This window comes from Hyposmocoma kahamanoa, unplaced genomic scaffold (genome assembly GCF_003589595.1).
Source record: "Hyposmocoma kahamanoa isolate Upper Pololo Valley unplaced genomic scaffold, ASM358959v1 169, whole genome shotgun sequence".
Classification (NCBI taxonomy): domain Eukaryota; kingdom Metazoa; phylum Arthropoda; class Insecta; order Lepidoptera; family Cosmopterigidae; genus Hyposmocoma; species Hyposmocoma kahamanoa.
The window spans coordinates 2,193,794-2,216,812 of NW_020653611.1; the positions used below are offsets into that span (position 1 = coordinate 2,193,794).

The 23,019-nt window shown below is 37.3% G+C and overlaps 1 protein-coding gene across 2 annotated transcripts; it reads left to right on the top strand.

The window, feature by feature from the left end:
- The first annotated feature begins 1,503 nt into the window (after window positions 1–1,503).
- On the top strand, window positions 1,504–22,970 carry LOC113225651 (ubiquitin-protein ligase E3A). Of its 2 annotated transcripts, none has more exons than XM_026458021.1 (16): window positions 1,504–1,637; window positions 1,876–2,089; window positions 2,268–2,398; window positions 3,206–3,366; window positions 4,514–4,693; window positions 7,477–7,592; window positions 8,246–8,462; window positions 10,363–10,532; window positions 10,803–10,971; window positions 11,310–11,444; window positions 12,605–12,807; window positions 14,996–15,177; window positions 15,621–15,789; window positions 17,620–17,787; window positions 19,367–19,522; window positions 22,521–22,970. In XM_026458021.1, the coding sequence occupies exons 1-16, from the start codon at window positions 1,603–1,605 to the stop codon at window positions 22,857–22,859; spliced, it is 2,745 nt and encodes a 914-aa protein (XP_026313806.1). In that variant the 5' UTR covers window positions 1,504–1,602; the 3' UTR covers window positions 22,860–22,970. The 2 variants fall into 2 exon arrangements, with proteins under 2 accessions (XP_026313806.1, XP_026313805.1); XM_026458020.1 differs by having other exon boundaries at window positions 1,594–1,753.
- The last annotated feature ends 49 nt before the right edge of the window (window positions 22,971–23,019 follow it).

A 23,019-nucleotide genomic window follows, 5' to 3' on the forward strand; every position in this document is an offset into this window, starting at 1 on the left:
GGGCACAACTCCAACACGTCATGTGTCACTGTCAGTGTCATGAATATCGAATGAAATGGAAATGTCACTGACGGGCAATAGTGTAAAGATTAGTTAACTGCCTCCGTGGCCGAACGGTTACCATGCTAGACTGCCACACGGAGGTCCCAGGTTCGATTCCCGGGCCGGGAGAAATATTTGTATGGCCTATTTCTGTCGTGAGTTTGGGTGTAATTTGAAATCATACTCAAGTCTGCTCAAATCCTGACTTGAGTATTGCAGTGAGCACTGAAAATCATACTCAAGTCCTTGCCATTAAGGTCGTATTTCCAGTGCTTAAAATCATACCCAAGTCTGCTCAAATCCTGAACTGAATCCAATCCTGAATTCTAGAACTCTACTCAATGCTCAAGTCAGGATTTGAGCAGACTTGAGTATGATTTCAAGCACTGGAAATACGACCCTAATGGCAAGGACTTGAGTATGATTTTCAGTGCTCACTGCAATACTTAAGTCCTGACGTGAGTATTGAGTAGAGTTCTGGAATACGACCCTAAGTGTGTGTTCATGGCACCCGCGACACAGGGTTTCCCTAGTGTAGTGCGGCCTATGTTGAGTGTGTGTGTTAAAAGTTGGGCCGTGGAAAAATTTCCATATTGAAAAAATCATATTTTTCAGAAAAATAAATATTTTTCCGGTTAATGTTTCTATATTCTTCCTTTAATTATATACATTTGATGTTGACACCTGTCAAAACTTGAAGTTACTGAACGATGGAGCCTTCTTTTATTTTTTTCCATCCTCTACGATGGAGCCATATAAAAGGTTTTTTCGCTATTGCTTGTGAAATCATTAAACATATCGTTTTTCTCTGCGACTTTTTCAAGTTTGTTTTATAATTCACGCTAAATAAGACTTCGAAACATATTTCTAAACATAGAACATAATATAAGTCTTCAAAATTATATTTTTCCAATTGTTTCAAATTTTCGGGAATTTGCCAAAACAATGTCCACTATTTAATTTTTTCAGAAAATTACCCAACAGTAGAAAGATGACAGTGACGATTACTAACTTGCAACTTAGAGGATGGAAAAAATAAAGGAAACTTGCAATGATTGATCAATCACTCACGAAAGATAACAGATTTTTAATCGATTTAAAATGTTTTCTTCATAAGTTCAAGTAAAAATCATTGCGAATTGCGATACAACTCTACTTTATTTTTTAAACGTTTCCTGTGAACGTTTCGTATTACGATTACTAAAACCAGTTTAATGAATATGAATTTGTCAGTTATTAATAACTACCATACAAAAATCTTGCTAATGAACTAAAACGTATATTTTGAACTGTAAGTTGGGATTATAAGTATTCAAGTCATATTACTATTTTTAAATACATATAATTATTATCGATAAAAATATTTTACGTGTAATGGTTCGTTCAAGTTCAAAATGGTTGACAGATCGTAGAATAGAACAATCGTATTTTTTGTGTATTCGACGTTTTGTTTTGTGAAAACAGTCTGAAAACTTATTAAGTGTCGAATGCACCGACTTACCTTTCTGCATTTATGTTGCTTGCTGATTAGAAGTTATTTACTGCCTAGTAATAATTTCTATGAACTCAAAAAGTGAAATTGACGAAGCTTCAAGGTAATTTTATTTGTCGTCATTCCAGGTTAATTCAGAAATTTCCAAGATTAAACGACGCAGTTATTAGTGTTGTTGCTTATGAATTTACATCGTGAATTTATTTTTGCATGCGACTGGTGCGTATTTGTGAGACAAAGGTTTAGGTTAGGTGGGCATTACTTGCTATTTTTGCCCTTTTGTTTTGTTCTGCGTGTTCAGTGTGATGTAAACGTGCGGTTTTATTTTTATCACGTTTTAGGGGGAGCGAAGCATCATCGTCAAATAATAATACCCCAAGCAATTGTGAGGATCAGTCTACACCAGGTTTATGTCCTGCTGCACATACCAATACTGGCCAGGACATTATGAAGCGAGCCGCCGCTAAACAGTTGATCGAGAGATATTTCTACCAGTTATTAGATGGTTGTGGCAACCCTAATTGTGACAACAAATACTGTGCTTCTAGTGGCGAGGTATATGCCCCATATTCTATATTGTGTATATATAAACAAGATGTTTAGTCATCTGGATAGCTTAGACAATTTTGTTTTTTATTATTTTCAAAACAAAACAATGGAGGTGTTGGTTGATATAGACATTCTTATGACATGTAGAGAATTTTGCCCATGTTTAGTGTTTTTGTGGTGACAGGCAAGAAATTTGACACCAAATGAAGCTGCGGCTGAGGCCATAAAGCTGTTTTACAAAGAGGCGCGTCTGTGTGACAGTCTGCCCAACAAAGTGCCTCGTACAGAGGCCAATGCTTGTGATTCCAGTGCCAGGTAACTGTCTTGTATATTACTTAAGAAGTTGTACAAAATTGTAATGTTTCTTTTAGTATCTGTTAGAGGCTGAGACACAGCTCTCAGTACAATTACATCAACTGTGTTTACCAGTATAGTGTATAAAATATTATACACTATATTGTATATTAAAATACACTATATTGCCGTTATACTGTACCGTATACTGGGCAAAACAATTATTTCATGAAATATCGATTTTGAAATAAACACAAATGAAATTTCAACAATGAATATTTCTTAGGCATACTTTGGTCATCACACGTTAAATTGTAACCGATGATTCCACATTTTGTGTTTTATGAAAAATTTAAAATGTTTGCATTTTACATAAGCAATTTTGTCATGTTATCCTAAATTAAGTCATTTTCTGTGAAAATTCCAGATAATTGGTTTTTGCAGTATAAGGACAATATTGTATAAAAAAAAAATGAGATAGACCATTGGGAGGATTTTCTTTTTAATTGCGAGTTTTTTGTTCTGCCATCAGTTACAAATTTTATATTTATAGCTTATATAATAATGCAGGCATGCGAGAGTGTGCGTATAGCATGCTCACACTACAAAATTGATACAATTTATTTGCGTAAATTTTTGTTTCACATATTTACAATTGCAGACACATATAAGAAAAAATTTGGTACCCACTCCATTGCGTTCAATTTAAAAGAATTATTCATAAAATTAGCATTAAAAGTAAACTCACATACAATCACCACCATTTCAAGATCCAAAATGCAACTTGTCTGCTGTTACATCTTTTTGTTAATTCAATATTTGTTATAGCACAACATGTACGACATCAAAGTCAAAAGACATCACAGATAACAAAGAAGAGTTACAGTCCGGCGAGAGCAGCATAGAGAACCATGAAAGCACCTCACAAACACCAGAAACTAGTCAGAATAAATCTCAGCAGGATGACCACAAAACTCCTAGTCATAACAGTAAGAGAGCACCTCTATTTAGTGACATTGATGAAAACTACTATAATTGTGTCAATACCCTACTAAAATTCCACTTTTGACTATTAGTTACTTGAATACAAAATCATTAATGCAAGAATTATCCACATTAAGATGCTTTTGTAGGGTACATTATTTTTGCAGGATATCAAATGGTATGGTATGCAGGCCTCTTACAGACATGTGATACATAAATTATTGTTCATCAACACTGCCCTCCTTGTCATAAACAACGCGTTTGCATTTCGCTTTTATGAAAATGTATTATTCATAGAATACATCAACGTCAGCTTGTGTGGCTGAAAAGACTGAATACAAAGATCTGTAACAGACAAGAAGAATTTCGCCGACCTGCTAACTCGACCTGTAGCTCAATTGAAAGAGCAAGGATACCATATTCCTGTGGTTGCTGGTTCGATTTCTGTAAGGTTGGAAGAGATTTTTTTTTGTGTTCAAATTCTTTGTATTCATAATTATAGCAAACTAGTGGATATATTTCATAAGAAATGTATGAAAAATACAATAAAACTGATATTATATAAGATTTAATAAAAACCGATTAAAGAGGGTTGTAGATGTCGCTTTGTAGATTCCAGATAGTAATAACTAAATTTCGCTAAAAATGTAGATTACGTTGTTTATGATAAGGACAGCAGTAGAATGCTATTGACTTTTTAGGTTAAAATATTGGTGTATTTTCTTCTTCTGATACCTTATTTAATACACCAAAGTTTTTGCCCTCACAGCAAACATATTGTATGTTAAAAGACTTGAAATCTTTAAAATTATCAAATTAAAGAAAGTACATTTAAAGAAATGTATTCTTGTTTGACTCATTGGTCTATTGGTACAGATGATTACATGCATATAATTAGTAGTAATTATCAGTTATATCTAAATACCTTTTCAACGAATTTTCCCTCTCCCAACAAAATCATCAGTTAATGATCTTGATATATTACAATTACACACAGTTATTTTGAAAGGAGTCTTCAAATGTGATTGTCAAAAAGACTTCTCTGTTTTTTCCTACATAAATTGAAAAGTTATTTAGCAATGGACACGAAAAGTAAAACTGCTAAGTTGTTGGAGACATTGGACCAGTTGCTAGCCATGTTGATGCCGGCAGACGGCGCGCCGCTGACGGAGGAGCGGATCTGCCAGCTGTGCGACGAATGCCTCCGCAGCAAGGCGCCGCAGCCGCTCATCAGGGCGCTGGGGGAGGCGTTCACGCAGCCCGCCATCCTGGCGCGCTGCTTCCAGAGCAAACTCAGACTCGACAGCGACAGTAGTGGTGGAAAAAATACAGGTTTGTCCATAGAACAATAAATACAGTAGAATGGTTAGTTAGCATAGCACGCGTGCCAACAGAAGGTAATACTATTTTTTATTTATTTCGACATTTTTTTCAGCCCACATGACCCATAGAATACATAGCTATAATAGTGAATAGTTTATAAGAAAAGGAATCGACAATCTTTAAATAAACTTTAACCTCTATACACCAAATACACCCTGTATTTGGCTTTAAGCCTGATGTTGTCCACTATCTCTGAAAGGGTTGTAACCCTAACTTGCCGTGAACAGGTTCACGGCAATGAAATGGGAAACTTCCGGTCCACAAAATTTATTAAAGAAGTAAACTTTAAAGAAAGGCTGTAACAATATAAAGGTAAATGTAAAAAAACAGGTATAACAGTATAAAACACTCCCTACACTTTATTACTAAGGCACTTACCCCTAAATGGGCCGAGAAACTGAATTACAGAAATAGATACATGAAGGGTGTAGACTTATAAATTATTACACATGATTAGCTTATTAACTGCTCTGACTGTTGTGGCGGTCGAGCTGGGAGTGACCGTGGTACGAAAACAAAATGAGAAAGTGAAGTAAGATGGAACAATTCAAATTTAAATACATGTAAAAATAAAAAATGATAGGATACAAGCGGAGAGAGGCGATACAAAGAGGTGAAATGACGGTGTAAGAGGTCACACCGTCACATCTCCTCATACTTTGTGGAATGAGGCCAACTTGCGCTCATTAGGACATTTTCGCTTTGTACAGTAAGCTTGTGTTAATTCTTTCGCGCAAATTATCTAAAATCGAAGATGATGACTGACTGTGCTGTGAATGACTTATTGTGCTGTTTTGGAGTGCAAAAATTATAGCCACCACCAAAAAGTATTACCCGTGGTCGTTTTTCACATCATGGGCAAGTCTTGATAAATTTTCAAATTTCTCTTTATCGAATTAATTTTTCGTACCGTAACAAACGAAAGTAAACATTATCTAAGAGCAATGTGGTCGAGTTTTATCTTTTGTAGAACTAAGTAAACATCTCGTATTTTCCACAGTTTAGTAGCGTTTTACCGTAGTACAGGGTCAAGAGCACGCCACGCTTTACACTTAAGACTTAAATCCAACTCTATGCCGCCTACGATAAGAACGGTCCAAAGTACAAAGCGACAAGCTTGATGTGCATGTGTACAAAAATTTAAGAAAAAATGCTTCATGAGTGTTTTGTTAATTTTAAACTTAATTGATCGAAATAAAAATACACTTTTAACATTAAATATGAAATATGAGTGCTTAATATTCATATTAAATTTCATATAACGCACATATTCAACATAGCTCCGCACTAGGGATAGTATAGTGGGTGCCATAGACACACACATAGACAACCACAAATTACACCCAAACTCACGAGAGAAATAAATGTAGACCATACAAATATTTCTCCCGGCCCGGGTATCGAACCTCGGACCTCTGCGTGGCAGTCCGATATTGACAAGCAGTGTTTTGTAGCAGTAGAGCTCCTTGTGAAAGAGTTTGTCCAGGGAAGCACTGCCGCCAAGCTGTAATGAAAGCGTTACTGCGTTCCGGTGAAGGGATAGACTGGTTTCACAGCTGTGCATACGGTCCGTACGGACTGTCCGCCTGGTGGGCATTCGCATGCGTAGAATTCGCAGTGCTCTGAATCGAGCATCGAGAATATAACCAGAAACAGATACGAAATAAGAGCCATATATTCCTGGTAACACATTAGCGATACAGCTCTTATAAATATCAACTCCCGTTTGCTCTGAAATATAGATAGGCCAACTACTGACCTGTGTGTACGTCTCCGTATATTCCAAAAAATATTCTGTTTTTATTGTAATAAAAATAATATCTCTAACAATGCCGTGCTGTTCTATTCGGTGGTGTGGGAAAAACAGCAAAACATCTAATTACAAAACAAACGAAATCATATTTCATCGGTAATTAAATATTAAATATGTTATTTTGCAATTTTCGTCCATTATAGCAAAGCTCAAGTTAACTGGTCGATTTGAAGTGAAACAGTTGACGACACCCGTCAATTGTTTCGAATTCGGTCTAGCCAATCGGAGCGCAGTTGTCACAGTAATAATATGGCAGAATAGTTTTCAAACAAATTAAAAGACATTTCGTCTCTATTTCTGGTTATATACTCGGATATTCACCTACAATGAACGCACGGGTGGCTTGTGCAGCGTTCACGCGAAGCGTGTTCTGTACGGAGCAAACCGCGTCACTGTAAAACAATATTCTAATGCCACGTGTTACTCCGCTCCGGTGCTCCGCGCGGACGGTCCGCAGATCCTAAGGCTCAACTCACACTGGCGCAGAGTCGAAGCATCATGACGCGTCATGTTTGTCGCCTATAGCATATTCATCTATTTTCCCATTCATAAGGTACAAATTTGTGTCATGCAAATATGGGCGCAGTGGCGCGACGCTTCGACTCTGCGCCAGTGTGAGTTTAGCCTAAGGGTGCTGGTGAAATTACAGACACATGGGTGGGACTTGTCAACTTATGTTTCAAGGTGACGGTGACGGGCGCAGTGGTAGTGCCCCTAAGATCTTTGATCGATTTACAGAGCGGCACTGCAGCTGTTATAAATAGGCGTGTCGCTTACTACCAGGCGCACGTCCCGTCACTTGGTATAAAAAAAAAAGTGAGCTGCTTAACAAAATTGCCTATGTACGTGTAACTATTAAGTAATCTGTGTATAGTAGTATGTGGGTGCAAGAGGAATATGAAACGGTATTGTGTGGCAGATAAAGAATCGAAAGCGATGTGTTCGTCGAGCGACCCGGACAAAGACGTGGACAGCGTCGCGGGGCCCGAGCTGGACGTCGTCTCGTGTCGCAAAGCCTTCGGGTACCTTGCCAAAGTTAGTATTAAATAAGTTTAGAGTGCACGCTAAACCTACTACCTATACTTAAAGGTAATAGTGTACATAGAGCGGGCAATACCTCCCTCTGAAATATCCAAATTTGTGTTTGGTTTTACATTTTTTACTCTAGCTATTACTACTACGAGTGTGTTTATAAGAAAAGTTTTGTGGTTGTAAGTAAAAATGTAACTAACTGTTTTGTTTTGATTCTTACACCCCTTTTATTATTAATTAGCCTGAAATTGTTGTGGGAGGTTTTATCCACTCTATGTGTATTACTTGAACTTCACTTAAATATACTTAGGTTATTCTGGAGTTTGCTAATTACATTTGCACGCATTCAAGAGCCGTGTACCTTCAAAATAAACAGTTTATTATTTAACCCAATGAATATACTATAGAAAGTAGCAGCCGGTATAAAATTATAATGTGCAATGATGTTTTATCTATATACAATTACGGTACAGAACTTGTACAAGTGCTTAGAAGCTAAAAATATTGTTATATGGAACTGGAAATCTAGAAATGTTGGTTTTTAGTCATCTTTCCACATTACATTCAAGTGTTCGTGAAGGCGCATCAAATTTTGCTTTAACAACAATAATGTGACAATTATGAATGGGTACCTTTTACCTTCTCAATACTACCAGGTGCCATCAGAATACTACAGCTCGGCTCTAGTCACGGCGTTGACGACACTGGCGGAAAACATGGAGATAGACTTGAGGATAACGAAAAAGATGAGCATAGAGGACGCAGTCAACTGCTTCGTAATAGCTTTCGAGGTGCCAGATCTCGGCTGCAGCGACTACCTCGAAATAGCTCTGCCTGCACTGTGTCACGCGGCGGAGCATCTTCCTGTTAAAGGTATACCGAATTTTACTTTATGGGCTTTATTTTCGTATGGCATGTATTTAAATGACCGTTTTAGATTTGCAAAAACAGCTGGCAAAACAATCTAAACGATTATCTTTTTTAATGATTGATCCTCTTTCTCTGAGACGTAATATAAATTAAATCAATGGATATTTTAAACTGTTCTGTGGTATGAAAAAATGTTTGATTTCTGTATATTAACTTTGATAATTTTATGTTGAGCCTCGAAACTAAGACAAATGAACATTAAAAATAAAATTTATTTTTAAAACTAAGTATATGTTGTTATATTTGTATACTAATATTGTATTAATTATGATATAATTTGACCTGAAAACATGTTCGGAAACGCATGCAAATTGGCACTCGCCATGACAAGCTCGACACGCTCGCTTCGCTGTCTCGACTCGTGCTGCTTTTTCATATACTGACCTACTGAATGGAGGGCGCAACCAAGCAATCAAGATTTATTAGGAGATCAATATCAAAAGATATACTGGTTATAAATGTCATCAATCGTTAAAAGAAAAGACCAATAATAGAAAAAGAGGATCAAATATTATTTTTGAATACCAAATATTAAGTTAGTATGCTTAAACATAATGATAGTGTCACCTTGAATGAGTTCATTGATATTTATCGGTAGATCATCGAGTACAGTTGGAACAATGAATATATAATGTATGAAACACAATTCGGGCCACCACGCATTTTCAGTATTAAGTGCCCTAACCTTAAACAATGTTTGCTTGTTATAATTATTAATACAAAGATCGAACGCTCAGAAAAAACACTCAGAAAAAAAATTCCTTCGATCCGGTCGGATTCGAACAGACGTCATCTTGCGTACCGTGCCAGACGCTATACCAACTAAGCCACGGAACGAACCAACGGACCTCACGAACTTTTCTATGTGCTTGCGTCGTGTCTTTGTACTTGGTCTTTCAACGACTTTTTATACAAAATTTAATTAATACAGTGAATAGCGACATCTCTCGCCAGGACTGGTAGCTGTAAAGGTACTAACTGGGTGATAAATCTGTAATAGATTTCTCATAGATGGCGCTACGACTAAAAAGTCGTTGAAAGACCAAGTACAAAGACACGACGCAAGCACATAGAAAAGTTCGTGAGGTCCGTTGGTTCGTTCGGTACGCAAGAAGACGTCGGTTCGAATCCGACCGGATCGAAGGATTTTTTTTTCTGAGTGTTTTTTCTGACTGTTCGATCTTTGTATTAATAATTATAACAAACTAGTGGAGTAATTTTCGCAAAAAATAATTGAATATCAATTCAATAAAAAATTTAATTAATGTTTGCTTGATCAAAAACTATTATGCAATTTTGAATCTAGTATACTAAATGTCTTTTCCATAAGTCTTTGTTGAAGACTTTTTTTTCGATGATAACACTATTTTTGTATTCTAGCCCTTTACGACAAAAATGCGAGGTGGCTCGAATTATGTGTCCGGAAGTATATAACAAAAAATATCGTTTATTTAAAAAAGTGCACATTTGCGATAGATCAACTGTATTTGAGGATCAAATAATGTTATCCCTTTTCGTATAGATAAATTTCATCTCCCATCGAAACATATTGCGACTGTCATATTCGCCATTTTAATCGTGGTTGTGTTTCTTGTGTTGGGTTATAAGGGTGCGTACAGGTCTGGCGAATGCGCCGCAAATGCGCCTGTTTGCGAAAAGCTCGCAAGGTGCACACGTGCATGACGTTGTGCGATCTATTCGCACGCCACGTACATTGCCACATACATTTACATGTATTTAACAGCACGCGAGTAGCGCGCGTGAAGCACATTCGCCAGGTCTATACGCACCCTTAATATTAAGTATGTAATTATTAACTAATGATAGTGTGTCCATTGAACAGCTCAAGCGAAATTGGCACGAGTGTGGGCACAGCACTGTAAGGATAGCCTCCGTCACATTCTGGAGACGCTACAGCAGCTGATCACGTTGCGCGTCATCTCCACCAACTACACGAGGCACTTCCAGCTGCAGGACGACGAGAGTGTCACCTTGGCTACTAAACTTATGAAGGTTACCAGCTGATTTATATTTCTTTACTTTTAAGAAAACCCATAAGGTTTGTTCATAGGTTTCTCAGACTTTCTTAAATAGTATAAAACGTTATTCGGAATTATGGCTATGTTCCTTAATATATTCAAAGACCAAACAGTTACAAGTTTATTTTTCAGTAAACACAGTACTAATCTTATTTTTTATATTATTTATATAATTGTTGGTAATGGGAAACATATTTTTATCTAAAAACCTGTGTTAAATCATAACTTTCCTGGGAATCAACAGATAGTATACTACGCGAATATGCTAGCCGGTGTGATGGAGTCCAACACGTTGCGAGAGGAGCCGGTCGTAATCGCGAGCCAGCTAGATCCCCTTGGCGACGCTCTTGACCATTTATACCCACTATCGTCAATGAAAAATTCTAAGCAGTCACAGCCTGATGATCCTTTAGGTGAGAATTAAAGTTTTTGACGATAAACGGTTACATTTTGGACGTCTTTTGCTTATAAATTATGAAAGTATATATAGAGAATAATATTTGGCCTAAAAGGTGCCCTTGGGAGACACCATTAGTTTCTGTTGATCCTATTATTACATAATTCGCCTTTGATGTAATAACTTATCATTATATTACTGAATAACGAAACAAAGTTGGATTCACATTGCTAATTACATAAATTTGGGTGGTAATAATATGATATTACACTGTCAAACGCTTTTATGAAAACCAATGTTTCAATTTGGGTAATACTGATGACATACTAAGATTTTGTTTTTATTTTGTTTCAGCTATTGAATTAGATATAAATGTACTAGATGCTAGGAAGCCATACCTGCCATTTGAGGAATTCTACAACGAACCTCTTAGTGATACTATAGAAATGGATATAGATTTTGCTAATTATAAAACTGAGATAAGTAATGGTAAGTCGTTTTTATTTAATAAAGGTAGTAATAAAGGCTCCGAAAAGTAAATAAAAAATGAGCTTATTTTAAATATAAATATGCTGCTATTTACTAAGCTGTCGTAAAATTTTGTGCAAATAAAATGCGGAAATAACAGAATGTAATACTGAAACTTCCGAAAAATCTTGCTTACGTAATGCTACTCTACCAATTAATGTTTATTTTACCGAAAATTGTAAGACACTTATCATAAATCACCTATTCTTTTTCTTCTTTGTATCCTAATCACACGCTAGGTGGAGTCGGCACAACATGTATTTTTCTTCCACTCTCCCCTATCAGTCGTCGTTTTCATACTCACATCACCTATTCTAAACTTAAAATCTAATTTATACCTTAAACCTTCAATTATAATATAATGATATTTTTATACTTGTAAAGACTAACGTTTGAGAATTAAATATTCTAATCCTAACTTAGAAAGTATAACTAGACTAATGTACCGTTGAAAAATTAAACATACCATATAATATTTATGACAGAAAGAACAGGTTTCATTGTAGTTCTTTAAAAAATGGATCATGTGGGATCGGAGGGAGTGGAATATCTTCTTACCCTTTTCTTTTGTGTTTATTACTGACAATATGCAGTGGTGTACAGAAAAATCTAAAATGTAATAGGTTTATGCGACATCGTTTAATGTGTTTTTTTGTACAGTTGCATTGCCACTCTGGCCTTTGAATCGCAAAGATCTGAGGGGCATTACCACTTCGCCCGTCACCCTGAGACATAAGTTGACATGTCTCATGTGCCTGTAATTTCACTAGCACTATCACTACAAAACCGGAACGCAGTAATGCTGACATTACTGCTTGGCGGCAGAAATAGGTAAGGTGGCAGTACTTCCCTGGACGTGCTCTTTCACAAGGAACTTTACTGCTATCGATGTATGTTATAAATAAATAAAAAAATATACATTGCATAAACTTTGGGGCCTGTTAAGTGCCACTATAGGATATACAACGGTAAGTTAGTTTTTTCGGAAGTTTTTATTACTCGAAAGTACAGTTTTTTAGTTACTCACCCTAAAGCGGCTCAGTTAGTGTTTTTCGGAGCCTTCATTATCTCCCTCGCATGGGCGAGCGAGGCCCGGAGTCGAGCGCCTTGGCGGTCCGCAGGTAAGAAATTCGCGTTCCTGAAGTACCCGTTCATCCTGACGGCGGCCACCAAGTCGCTGGGGCTGTACTACGAGAACCGCATCCGCATGTACTCGGAGCGGCGCGTGTCGCTGCTGCACGCCGTGGTGGGCGCGGCGCCGCCCATGCCCTTCCTGCGCCTCAAGGTGCGGCGCTCGCACCTCATCGACGACGCGCTCGTCGAGGTCAGTGCCCCCTGCTTCGTTTCGACACAACCCGGCTCAAAGGACTTGGATCCAAGCCAAAAACCTATTTAAAATACGCATCAAGCTTCCCGCGCTTTTTGAGTATTGCCAACACGTGTGACTGAATGCTATACTGCCAAGTCGACCGCTCGTTTTTTCAGTGCGTGTGTTCTTTTTGTACCCTTTTGAAAAGGTTAATGTTAAAAAAAATATTAAAAAGCTGTTGTAGTAGCTTATTTGTATTAGTTTCTTGCATTTATTGACTAAAGTCATATACAGGCTGTATATTTGAAAGTGAGACATATTCATACATGTCATAGTAAATCATGTTACAACTTAACATAGACTAAAATAAAATTAGGATATGGGATAGAACAAAAAATAAATCAACAAATGTGTTTTGAAGTGTAGATAGGAATAAACCGATTCCCTTTACGCTTAATTTCGAGTGTAATGGGAGTGCTACCAAGCGAGCGCCGAGTGAGACAGCAACAATAACAATGATTTCACATTTACGTTTTAGGTTATGTTAATTGTTTTTTACTTGAACTATCATCGAAATGTTTTAGTAAGTAGTTATCATTTAATAAGAATTGAGGTTTTTGGCGTAGTTAAAAATGTGAAATCAAATTAATTACAATGATTGATTTTTTAGTTATTTACAGTTTATTTACACTTACGTGGTACGGAGCAAGTGTTCAAAATGTCCACCGTTTTCCACAATGCATAGTCTAGCACGGCATAGTAAATTTTGTTTTAAATTGTACAACACAAACACATTTTGTCTCACAGTATAAAATGCTGAGATAATCCTCTCACGCAACGCTTCGACACTGTTCACCTCTTTCGCGTAAACTCCGATTTGGGAACATTTCAATAGCTTGCCTCACACTATCACCACTTATTGCGTAAAGTCGCACCATCTCAGTCAATTCCACGTTAGAATAAATACCCATTTTGCGGCGATCGGGCGAGCGGAAGGACAAATAATTTACGTGTCTTCGTTAGATCAAGGTCGCGCGTGGACTGAGCAATTTCGCGTATGCGCCCGCGTCCCGTCCTCACCCCCGACCTGTGCTTTGCTTTTCGCCGCTGCGTCGGAGCAATAATAGTGATGTGCATAGATTTCGATAACTAATGTTGTGCTCAAGTAGTAGTCGATAAAAAAATAAAATAAAATATTTTTTGTAAAGTTTAAGTTCATTAGTTTATTATTTCTTTGGGTTGAGAATCAGGAATATAACCCACTCTATAAGTATGTCCCACTTTCAAATATACAGCCTGTATATCTAATATAATATCATCCAGCAATCTGTTACTTCCCGGCCTCCGTAATAATGTATTAATATGGGCGTTGTTTCCGCTGCACCTGTAAATTTTACACTTCATTTCACGTTTTATTAAACGATAGATTTATTTTTTTACTATTGATAGAAACATCGACTTCTCTGCAAAACAGAAATAATTGGCTCGTGGTCTACGAGACATATTATAATCACGTAACGTTATTGAACAGGGTATTTTTTTTTTTTAAAGAGACAGTTGCCAAATAGGCAGTAGTTTATATACTATAGCAAGGGAACTCGGCGTTGGTAACTTGCCCCGTCGGACAAAAAGCGTTTTTTATGGGAAACTGGATGCTGCTAAATTGTTGGATGAAGTTTAGTGTATTATGCCCTGATTAACCAAACTTTTAATAGACTCTTCACCGAAAGTGAGTTGACAACACCAGTGGTGCCAGATTAGGCGATTTTTCGCCATTTAGGCTACTTCGAGGGGTCGTGCGGTGACTAAAAAAGTGATCGGCGACTCGGCAATATTTAGGCTATGTTTGAAATAGGAAAAGGCGATTTTAAGCTACTTAATAAAATGTCCATGGAATTACAAACTTGATTGGGGATTTTGTGGGAAATGGAGTTGGAAAACAACTCATTTGGGGGTTTGAGTAGTTCTATATGTGGGGAATTGGGGAAATAAGAGGGTTCATATTCCCCAATCTCCAGCAGGAAGTAGAATTATAGAATTGTTTTCCTTGAAGTCTGACAACACTGGACAATACTAAGTGGTAAAATCCAGAAGAATAAAGTGTTCAATACCGCATCACTTTTTACCATCCTATTAAACCAAAAACGATGAATGTTTAATAGGTTTTCGTACTTTTTCAACGAAGAAATACAATACTTTACAGTTGGAAATGGTAGCAATGGAGCGGGCGTTGGACCTGAAGAAGCAACTGGTGGTGGAGTTCGAAGGCGAGCAGGGCGTAGACGAAGGTGGAGTCAGCAAGGAATTCTTTCAGCTCATAGTGGAAGAAATCTTCAACCCCGACTATGGCATGTTCACGCACCAACCTGATTCACATACAGTATGGTAAGTGTCCATTGTAATGAAACTATTATTGGAAACACACGTCGTACTTCGTAAAGTTATAAGTTTTGTGAAAGACCTTACCTATTTCTGCAGCCAAACAGTAATGCTCACTTTACTACATTCCGGTTTTGAAGGGTAAGGGGGCTGGTCAACTTATGTCTCAGGGTGTCCCTCATAACTTTGTGATTTAAAGTTCTGAATGGTGCTGCAACTGTAATGGACAGGCGTGTCGCTAATCACCAGTGCGACTTGTTCGTTCTGTCACTTGATATCATAAAAAGGAAATATTTTTTCCTTGTTATAATTTCGCCTCTATTTAAGACGCTATAAGCAATTAACGTATTAGAAACCCAGACACCACTAAAACTCGTACCCAGCAGTAAAACCTATGCCCAGCGATGGAACAAACAAAATAAAAATACTATGTTAAAATTTATCCGTAGGTTCAACCCCACGTCATTTGAAACGGAAGCGCAGTTCACATTAATCGGAATAGTATTGGGTCTAGCTATATACAACAATGTAATACTGGCAGTCAACTTCCCCATGGTAGTGTACAGGAAACTGACAGGGAAGAAAGGCTCTTTCGAGGACCTCGCCGACTGGAATCCTGTAAGTTTCACTTTGTTATACTTATTAATTATTGTGAAGTCGCTACACCTACAGAAGTTGGTTTAGTCATATAAAGGACCCATTCGCAAACCGCCATGTAGTCGTAAAAGAGCTAATTCACTCGAACTCTCCTGTACCTAAATAGTCCATTCCACGAAAAACAATTTTTAAAAACACAACACTTTGTCCCAATCATTTATTTTACTTTTGACATAACCATGCCTTTGAAGTTCAATAATTAAATATAGACGACCATAGACAAAAAATGCAATACGTCATGGACGCTGTTCTTCTTTACTGCAGTGAAGCGACGTACTATTTAGCTCCAATTATAAAATCGAGCCGACAGATTATGTAAAGATTATTCAAATTGATTTCTCCGTTGTTTAGTTGTATACAACTGTCTGATAAACTGTAATTAAGATTATTAACTTATTTACTCTAAATTCTAATTGTTTATTATAATTAATTCTTCTCCATATGAATTAGAATCATCTCTTAAATCCTCTGTAATATTAATTCATTGTGGATGAACTCACTCACATTCACGATTAAAACTTCCATATAAATAAAGTCGAATGTTATAAGAATCGGTAACGCATTAGGATATCACTAATTGCTTAGTACTCAAGCTGTTAAAAGTAATATAAATGGTTGGACGGAGTATAGGTAGTAAAATCGACCGACATCGATGTTCATCTAACCGATATCTAGGATTTTATAATGCTCTATGCGAGTAACGAGCTTTGCCAAAATAAATTATGCTCATTTCAGTGAATTTGAAACTTTAAAAAGCTTCCCTCTAAACTTGGCAATTTCGGCATACAATACTTTACGTAGGAGTCGAAATTATCGATTCGTAAAAGGACAATATTCTATAATTTTGAAGGAAATGTACAAAATCATGTTCTTTAAGAAAAATCACGTATGGAGGTCATCGTTATTACATTAATCAACCAATATAACTTATAGTGGAAGACCTGATCTATGATATCGAGTTTTTAAATTATCCTAGTTGCTATACCCCATGACACGTCACTGTCATGGCTGACTGCGACCACGGGACCTGTAAACGTTGGTGTGTTTCAAAAAACAAATATACCCGATTGCAATATCTTTATTGAATATCACAATGTTTTTACTATCATGATATGCCATCTATTTTATTGTGTAAATACTCCACTAGTTTGTTACTCTTATTGACACAAAGATCGAGCAATTAATATAACGACATCACTGTGAGTTTTCTGGTAGTTGTAAAGGTACCTAACTGAGCGAAGATGCTTTTATAAATTTCCACAGATGGCGCTACGGCAAAGAAGCCGTTATAAAAACTCAAAACAAAGGTCCGCAACAAACACAGAGAAAACCGTATCATCTGTTAGCTCGATCCGTAGCTTTGGCAAAATGGTAGCCACGTGAAGGCGACAGACCGTGGTTCGAGTCCGGTCGGATGAAACGAATTTTTCGTCCCGTTTGTTCGATCTTTGTATCTATAAATATATACGCGATTTTAAATCAGAAAAAATAGTTTTATGATCTAATGATTATTTGGTAATGTGCTTTAGAGCGATTGCGTACGACTGCCGACCATTCAGACGGACTAACACCGTCATTTCTCGGATTAGGACTGATACGTTCCGAGGTTCGAAATATCACAGGGATATTTTTATCTCTAGGTTTACAAGCGATACGATTATGAACGCGCTTACGATTTTTGGCAGTTAGAGCAACAAATGCATTTCTCTCTTGTGACTAAACCAAATTGATAAGTCATACCAGCATACTCGTCGTTAACTTGTCAAGATCTAAATTTTTTTTACATTGCAGATATTATACAACGGTTTAAAATATATGTTAGAGTATGAAGCAAACGATTTGGAGGAAGTATTCTATCAGACCTTCAGGATATGTTATCAAGATGTGTTCGGAAACACGATATTTCACGATCTACAAGAAAACGGAGATAGTATGTTTGTTACGCAAGAAAATAAAAAGGTAATGTCACAAACCCGATATATTAATTTCCTATACATCTGAATCATTTCAGTTTACACGTTTACGTGAAAATTTTCATAAACCGATACCTTACTTTCTCAAACTCATATCTTATAAAGAGTGATCATACTTGGTACTTGGTGTAACGGGCTGGTGTCCGCAACTCGACGTCAAGGCCCCTATTTTGCGTGTGGTAAGTGCAGGGTCCTACTCGTGCCACCCAAGCTCCTCCAGTAATCTCAGCAGCCTCCTCCTCCTCGGTTTGCTGAAGACTTTGGGGAGCGACCTTGGCACTCCAAGGTACTTTGTCCTGTAGTTGGCCACGCCGGAGCACTGTAGTACGATGTGCGCAGCCGTTTCCTCCCCCTGCATGCACGCTCTGCATAGAGGGCTGTCTGTGATACCTAAATTGAAAAGGTGTTTATTGTATGGACCATGACCTGTTAGGGCGGCAGTTAGAGTGCGAAGTTCTTGCCTGTTGAGTTTAAATAATATTCGTGATAGACTGGCTGGAAAGAGTGCTCATTCAGGAGATGGCAAAACTTTATATTTATTTTAAATTTCTTGTCAAGGGTGTGTGTCAACATGATATGAAATCAGCCTGTAAAATTTATATATACAATCCATTTTTTGCATTTTAGTAACTTTGTGCTTTAAGATACGAGTTTGAGAAAGCAAGGCGACGAAATGTTAATAACAAATTGAGAGAATAGAGAGCCTTGGTAGCCTAGTGGAAAAACGGCTAAGAAGTCTGTTCGAATCCCTGTGTATACTTAATGACTTTGATCTTTAAGTTACATACATAAAATATAGTAAATGTTTAAATATCTTTCGTTAACGGTGAAGGCACACGTCATGATGAAACCTATATGCTGAAGGATCACAACCATTCCCCTACCTTACAGGAGAGCCGCGCTCAGCAGTGGGATGTAAATGGGTTTATGATTTGAACAAAGTTGTTCACCTTCTATAATTTTGTACTGTTCTATCTTGTGTATTTTCACAGCACTATGTTCAAGTGTAAGTTGCATACCTACGATATATACTTTCCACCTCACTAGCTCGGAAAGGCTTTCTTTCTCGTGAGAAATCTACGCGCCAAAGCGTTTTTTCCACACTAGATTTTTGAAATTCAAACTTGACGATGGACTGTGGTGCACCTAACTGTTGTTTTTCTATGATAAAAAAAACATTATAACACGTTCAACTACGCGATTTGTCGTATATTATTTGTGTAATAAAAATCCGTTGGTATGTGTTATTCTTAATATCGTTGACGTTAAATTGACAACGATAACTAATTGTTATAATTCAACTCTTTTTCTTTCCTCTACCATTTTCCTCGCTATAGTGAGGTGAAAAATTGTGTTTCGCTCGGCAGCAAAGTTGTTTAAGAGTCTCGTGTCTTGGGACCCTCGCTACGTTCAGGATTTTACTTTTGAACCAATCTCTCTGTTCGTGGTTCAATCTTGACATCCTTCGCTTGCTCAGTACAAGCGCTCGCGACAAACAAATAACTATTAAACGTTTGAGAGTAAAGCTGCCAAACGAGTAACCAATGACACGTGTTGTTTGCCAGGAGTTCGTGGACCTTTACGCCGATTTCCTGTTGAACAAATCGGTGGAGACGCAGTTCAAGGCGTTCCGGCGCGGCTTCGTGATGGTGACGGATGAGTCGCCCCTGGCCGCGCTCTTCCGCCCCGAGGAGGTGGAGACGCTCGTATGCGGCAGCAAGGTTCGCAGGGGTCTTTGTTAGCTGGCCTTTAGCCCCTTGGTCGGTGTAGGACAAGTTCGGGATTAGCTATCGTCAGAAAAACTAGTACAAAATAGCAGCAGAGCTCCTTGTGAAAGGGTTCGTCCAGGGAAGTACTGCCACCTTACCTGTTTCTGCCTCCAAGCGGTAATGAGAGCATTACGGTGTTCTGGTTTTGAAGGGTAAAGGTACTGGTGAAATTACAACCACATGGGACTTGTCAACTTATGTCTCAGGGTGACGGGCGCAGTGGCAGTGCCCCTAAAGATCTTTGCGATTTAAAACATTGAGTGGCACTGCAACTGTTATGGACAGGCGTGTAGCTTACCATCAGGCGTACGACTTGTTCGTCCCGTCAATTGATATTATATAAAAAAAAACTACAGTTGTGCACAAAATATCTGAACTTCACAACATAGGTTACTTAAAAACAATCCACTTAGGAGACGCCTCTTAAGCCCCCCCGACTACTTACGAATTGGCACTGATTTATCAAAGTCTACGCGATAATCAAGTTTTCGTATGAATTGTCCAAGCAATGGGACATTGACATTATATAGAAGTAAATACAAACGTTAAGTAGACAACCTGTTTATTAAGAATTACCAGTATAATATGTACGTATTTATTCAACGTTCTGTTAACTATTGCATTTACGTTCTGTTAAATATTCCGTGTTAACTATTGCATAAAATTTAATTTATTTTCAAAATTTATTGCTTTAAACAAGGCTTTCTTTCACGTATCAATCTAGTTGGTATTATGTGGAATTTAATTGTTTTAGTAACTATATTGTATCTTAAAACTCAACTGCCAACGTGGCCGAACGGTTGCCATGCTAGTCTGCCACGCACAGGTCCCGGGTTCGATTCCCGGGCCAGGAGAAATATTGTAAACATGAAACCGTCGCATTGATTAAACAATTTTACTTTCATTCGTATGGTAAGGTCTGTTCCAAACGTTCTGTACCAAAAAAGTAAACAAACTGGTTTAGTTATAAAGCAATAACCATTGACTTACAATTATATGGACGTCAAAAAAAGTGTCCGAACTTATAGGGCGTTAAAATCGTATACAGAGCGTCATTCACGCTCTAGTCTTCGTTTGTTCGACTGACAGCGAAGCAAGCAAAATTAGACAGTACTGCGATGACATTACAATTTAAATTCAACGTTTTAGATTTGTCATATTCCTTGACATGTCACTACGTTTAAATAGGTTGACTTGGGACATTTTTTTCGTGGTTTTTGTATTAGACCCGTCGTCCATTTATTTGTAAGTCAATGGCAATAACTCAATAAATGGAATAAGTAACACTTTCACGTATATTTTGAAGATTTCAACTTGATTCCAGCAATATTCATTTGAATAACATATTAAAATCTTATTTGAAATATTTTCGTTCAAACGTGAGGTTATTTCCCAAATATAGACTTGTGAATAGTCTATGGTTGCATGGACCTGTACGGAAGGAAGTAACTCATTCAGTTAATTCAATTAAAGTTTTTGTAATCGATTAGTGAATCGAAAATTTAATCGCAATCGAACGAATATCTAAGTATCTTTAAATTTGCTTTTTATTGGTTATATTGCACAAATAAATGACATTGAAAATTACAAGTTACAAAGGACATATGCAAAGGTGATCTCATCTCTGGAAGAGATCTCTTCCAGCCAACCCTAGCCGTGGTGAATAAACTAAGTCTGCGGGACATTATTGTACAATACATTTATAAAAATTAAAATGTAAATATCTATGACGACAATAGAAATATGGCTGAGATATAAACCTACGTAAACTCATACCTTCGTAAATACATACTTACACAATATATATTATTATCAAAACAAATTATTAGTTTATATTTGTTATTATTATTATTTTTTTATTACGGATTAACTTCCGAGTTTAACAGGAAGTGCTCGTTTAATTTGCGCTTGAATGATGCAACTGATGGACTGTCACGAATGCTAATTAATGATAATTTATTCCACATACGAGCTGCACTAACTGTAAAAGAATAGTGGTAAAAATTGGAATTGGATTGAGGACATAACAGTGTTCTAGTGTTACAGGTTCGTTTTGGGCGTGAAGTGGGGGTTAAGTGAGTAAAACGGGGGCGTAGATAGTGAGGAAGCTGAGGGTAGTGTAGGGTTTTGCGTAAAAGACAAAGGATGTGCAAATCTCTGCGAAGTCGGATAGGCAGCCATTTTAATTTAGATCGAAATTCAGAAATATGGTCATATTTATTTATGGTCATATTTATATAAGATCTCATGTCATCTAATCTCATGTAATATCATCACTCAGTATTGAATCACATATTTTTTTATAGTAATCAGCAGCGAAATCGTAGTAGCCATTTTGTTATATAAAAACCCAGTTATTCCAATAAATTCAACAAATCTATTCATTCAATTAATTGATCGATTTGTAGTTGGCAGTACAGTTGGCCATCGTTAAACTATTTATGGTCGGGTCAATGATCTGTTTGTTTAGTTTGCTGGTACAATGGAATGGGACAGACTATAGATTCTCCTGAAAATAATGAGTACGAAACTGTAGGGGTTGTTCTATATATAAATAAACATACAAGAGCTAAACGGGTAGCTACTTTGGATTTTTGTCATCCAAATACGTAGATACTGTATAATAATCAGTTTTTACTTCATAACAGTTTATGTATGTCCATAGTAAATGGTACCCTATTACAAACTCGTATTTTATTTCCGAAATAACGTTTTTTCGAAGTTTCATTCATCACCGAAAACCGACTAACGAATAACGAAACCGTTGTTCTTTCAGGATATGTTGGATGTTTATCGCAAAAACACGATTAGGTTCGGTTAGGTTTAAAAGAAAAACTTTTCCTCTCAAAATTACTTTCGAGGTTATGAAAATTCGAGCAAACGTCATTTCTGGAAAATGTTATTTCGGACTTCTAATAGGTAACCATAGTAAATGGCATGTTCGTTACAGAACTTCGATTTCAACGAGCTGGAGAAGTCGACAGAATACGACGGAGGCTACACGTCCGAGTCGCAGACCATAAAGGACTTCTGGAGTATCGTGCACAGTCTGTCTCTAGACGACAAGAGGAAACTCCTGCAGTTCACGACGGGCTCCGATCGAGTGCCCGTCGGCGGGCTGAGCCACCTCAAGCTGGTGATAGCTAGGAACGGCCCAGACTGCGACCGCCTGCCCACCGCCCACACGTGCTTCAACGTCCTGTTGCTGCCGGAATACGAAAGTAAAGAGAAACTCCAGGATAGACTGATGAAAGCAATAAGCTACTCGAAAGGATTCGGGATGCTTTAACGTTCGCCTGCGACGCGTCATGTCTCACGGAACAAACAATAAGAAGATAAACTATTGTTGTAAAGCCATGATATTAGTGGTGTCTTTGTAACATTAATTAATTAAAGTTTGTTTATTTATACACATCACTTGTTTTATATGTTATTTAATAGCAATGAAG

What these genes read in the sequence shown, in the direction of transcription:
- LOC113225651 (XM_026458020.1), top strand. Translation starts at nt 1,716, where the DNA reads ATGAATTTACATCGTGAATTTATTTTTGCATGCGACTG. An exon ending in CCTTCGGGTACCTTGCCAAA is followed by an intron (nt 7,593 to 8,245) that starts GTTAGTATTAAA and finishes CAATACTACCAG; the next exon opens with GTGCCATCAGAATACTACAG. An exon ending in CGCTCGTATGCGGCAGCAAG is followed by an intron (nt 19,523 to 22,520) that starts GTTCGCAGGGGT and finishes TGTTCGTTACAG; the next exon opens with AACTTCGATTTCAACGAGCT.